Source organism: Mandrillus leucophaeus, unplaced genomic scaffold (assembly GCF_000951045.1).
Source record: "Mandrillus leucophaeus isolate KB7577 unplaced genomic scaffold, Mleu.le_1.0 Scaffold2, whole genome shotgun sequence".
Taxonomy (NCBI): Eukaryota; Metazoa; Chordata; class Mammalia; order Primates; family Cercopithecidae; genus Mandrillus; species Mandrillus leucophaeus.
The window spans coordinates 8129982-8131447 of NW_012102031.1; the positions used below are offsets into that span (position 1 = coordinate 8129982).

The window sequence follows — 1466 nt, forward strand, 5'->3', positions numbered from 1 at the left end:
CCTGTAGTCCCAGCTACTCGGGAGGCTGAGGCAGGAGAATGGCGTGAACCCAGGAGGCGGAGCTTGCAGTGAGCTGAGATCCGGCCACTGCACACCAGCCTGGGTGACAGAGCAAGACTCTGTCTCAAAAAAATAAAAATAAAAATAAAAATAAAACACTAAATAATACAGTCCCCCAAACCAAGGGGGAAATCCTGGTACCGGTAGTTCCCAGTGGAGAGGAGGAGGAGGTACAGCATAACCCAGGAAAAAGCAGAGGCCCCATGAACGTGCATCTCAAAGTTTGTAATTGCTTTGATTGGCTTTTAGACCCAATATTTAATTCAGTTATTTTGTTAAAGTTTCAGATGCAAATCTCATGACCCCCCTATCATGTTATGCTCATCATGAAGACGTCAGGGTTAAAAATTCTGAAAAATTCTGCTTTAGTTACAGAAAAAGTCTCTCCGGGAATATTTCTGTCATGGGTCCGTATCCCTGCGTCCCCATAGAACTGTCATTTTTCCCTTTCCTCCCGCCCTGCTTCGCAGAACATCATCCCCTGTTCTACAACACAGCTGGTCAAATTCTTGGGAGAAGCGGCACACGCCTGTAAGTCCCAGTTAACTCTGGGGGCTGAGGTGGGAGGATGCTTGAGCCCAGGAGTTAAAAAAAAAAAAAAAAAAAAAAAAAAAAAAAAAAACTAAGAAATTCTTGAAAGAAGGGAACGAGCGAGACCTGGATGTGGGCAGACCAAGGTTCAACACCCAGTTCTGACACCTGCTGACTGAGTACTCTAGGGCATGTCGCCTCCCTGAACTGGGCAATCCTTATTTGTGAGACGCGGAACACCGTAGCCAGGGTGATATCTGGCTCGGGTCCTCCGTAGCTAGTGAGGGACAGATGCCACCAAGAGAACCAAGCATGCTCTCCCAGGATAGCGGAGCCCCAGGGATCTAGATTCAGCAGACAGCAGCTCCAAGCACACCTCAAAAGTTGGATTAAAACAAAATTGACTGCCTCACAGGGAAGCCCCAGAGATCTAGATTCAGTAGAGAGCAACTCCAAACACACCTCGAAAGTTGGATTTAACAAACATTGGCTACCTCAAAGGCTGAATACTCTAGAGACACTCCCATCTTGGTCCCCAACCGCATACCAGGGTGCCAGGCATGTAAATCACCGTTCCTCCCTCCAACCACCCTACGGGCACAGGCAGGATCAGAACCCCGCGCCTCCTGACTCGCAAGTTTCTGGCTCCCGGGCTCTATCGCTGCGTGGCAGTGTCCCAGGTGGGGCTGGGACGCCAGCTGGGAGGGGAGGGAAAGGCGCCCGTCCCGCGTCCCGCGCCCCGCGCTTGCCTGTCGGGTTGCAGACGCTCCATCCGGCCGGTGCTGGGCTCGTTCGTGCTGGCTCCGCGGGCGGCGGCTGCTCTGAGGACGCTCGAGAGGAGGCAGGCGTTGACTGTGCCGGAGCCGCGACCGGTC

The 1466-nt window shown here is 52.3% G+C and overlaps 1 protein-coding gene across 3 annotated transcripts in view; it reads right to left on the minus strand.

Moving 5' to 3' along the window:
- HMOX1 (heme oxygenase (decycling) 1) overlaps positions 1 to 1466 on the minus strand; it is a 25273-nt gene that overhangs the window by 21693 nt on the left and 2114 nt on the right. For 2 of the 3 annotated variants that reach the window (XM_011978973.1, XM_011978971.1), the window contains exon 1: positions 1341 to 1466. In XM_011978973.1, coding sequence (XP_011834363.1) covers positions 1341 to 1363 — 23 coding nt within the window. In that variant the 5' untranslated portion in view covers positions 1364 to 1466. The remainder of the gene's footprint in view (positions 1 to 1340) is intronic. The other variant, XM_011978970.1, reaches the window with a different exon arrangement.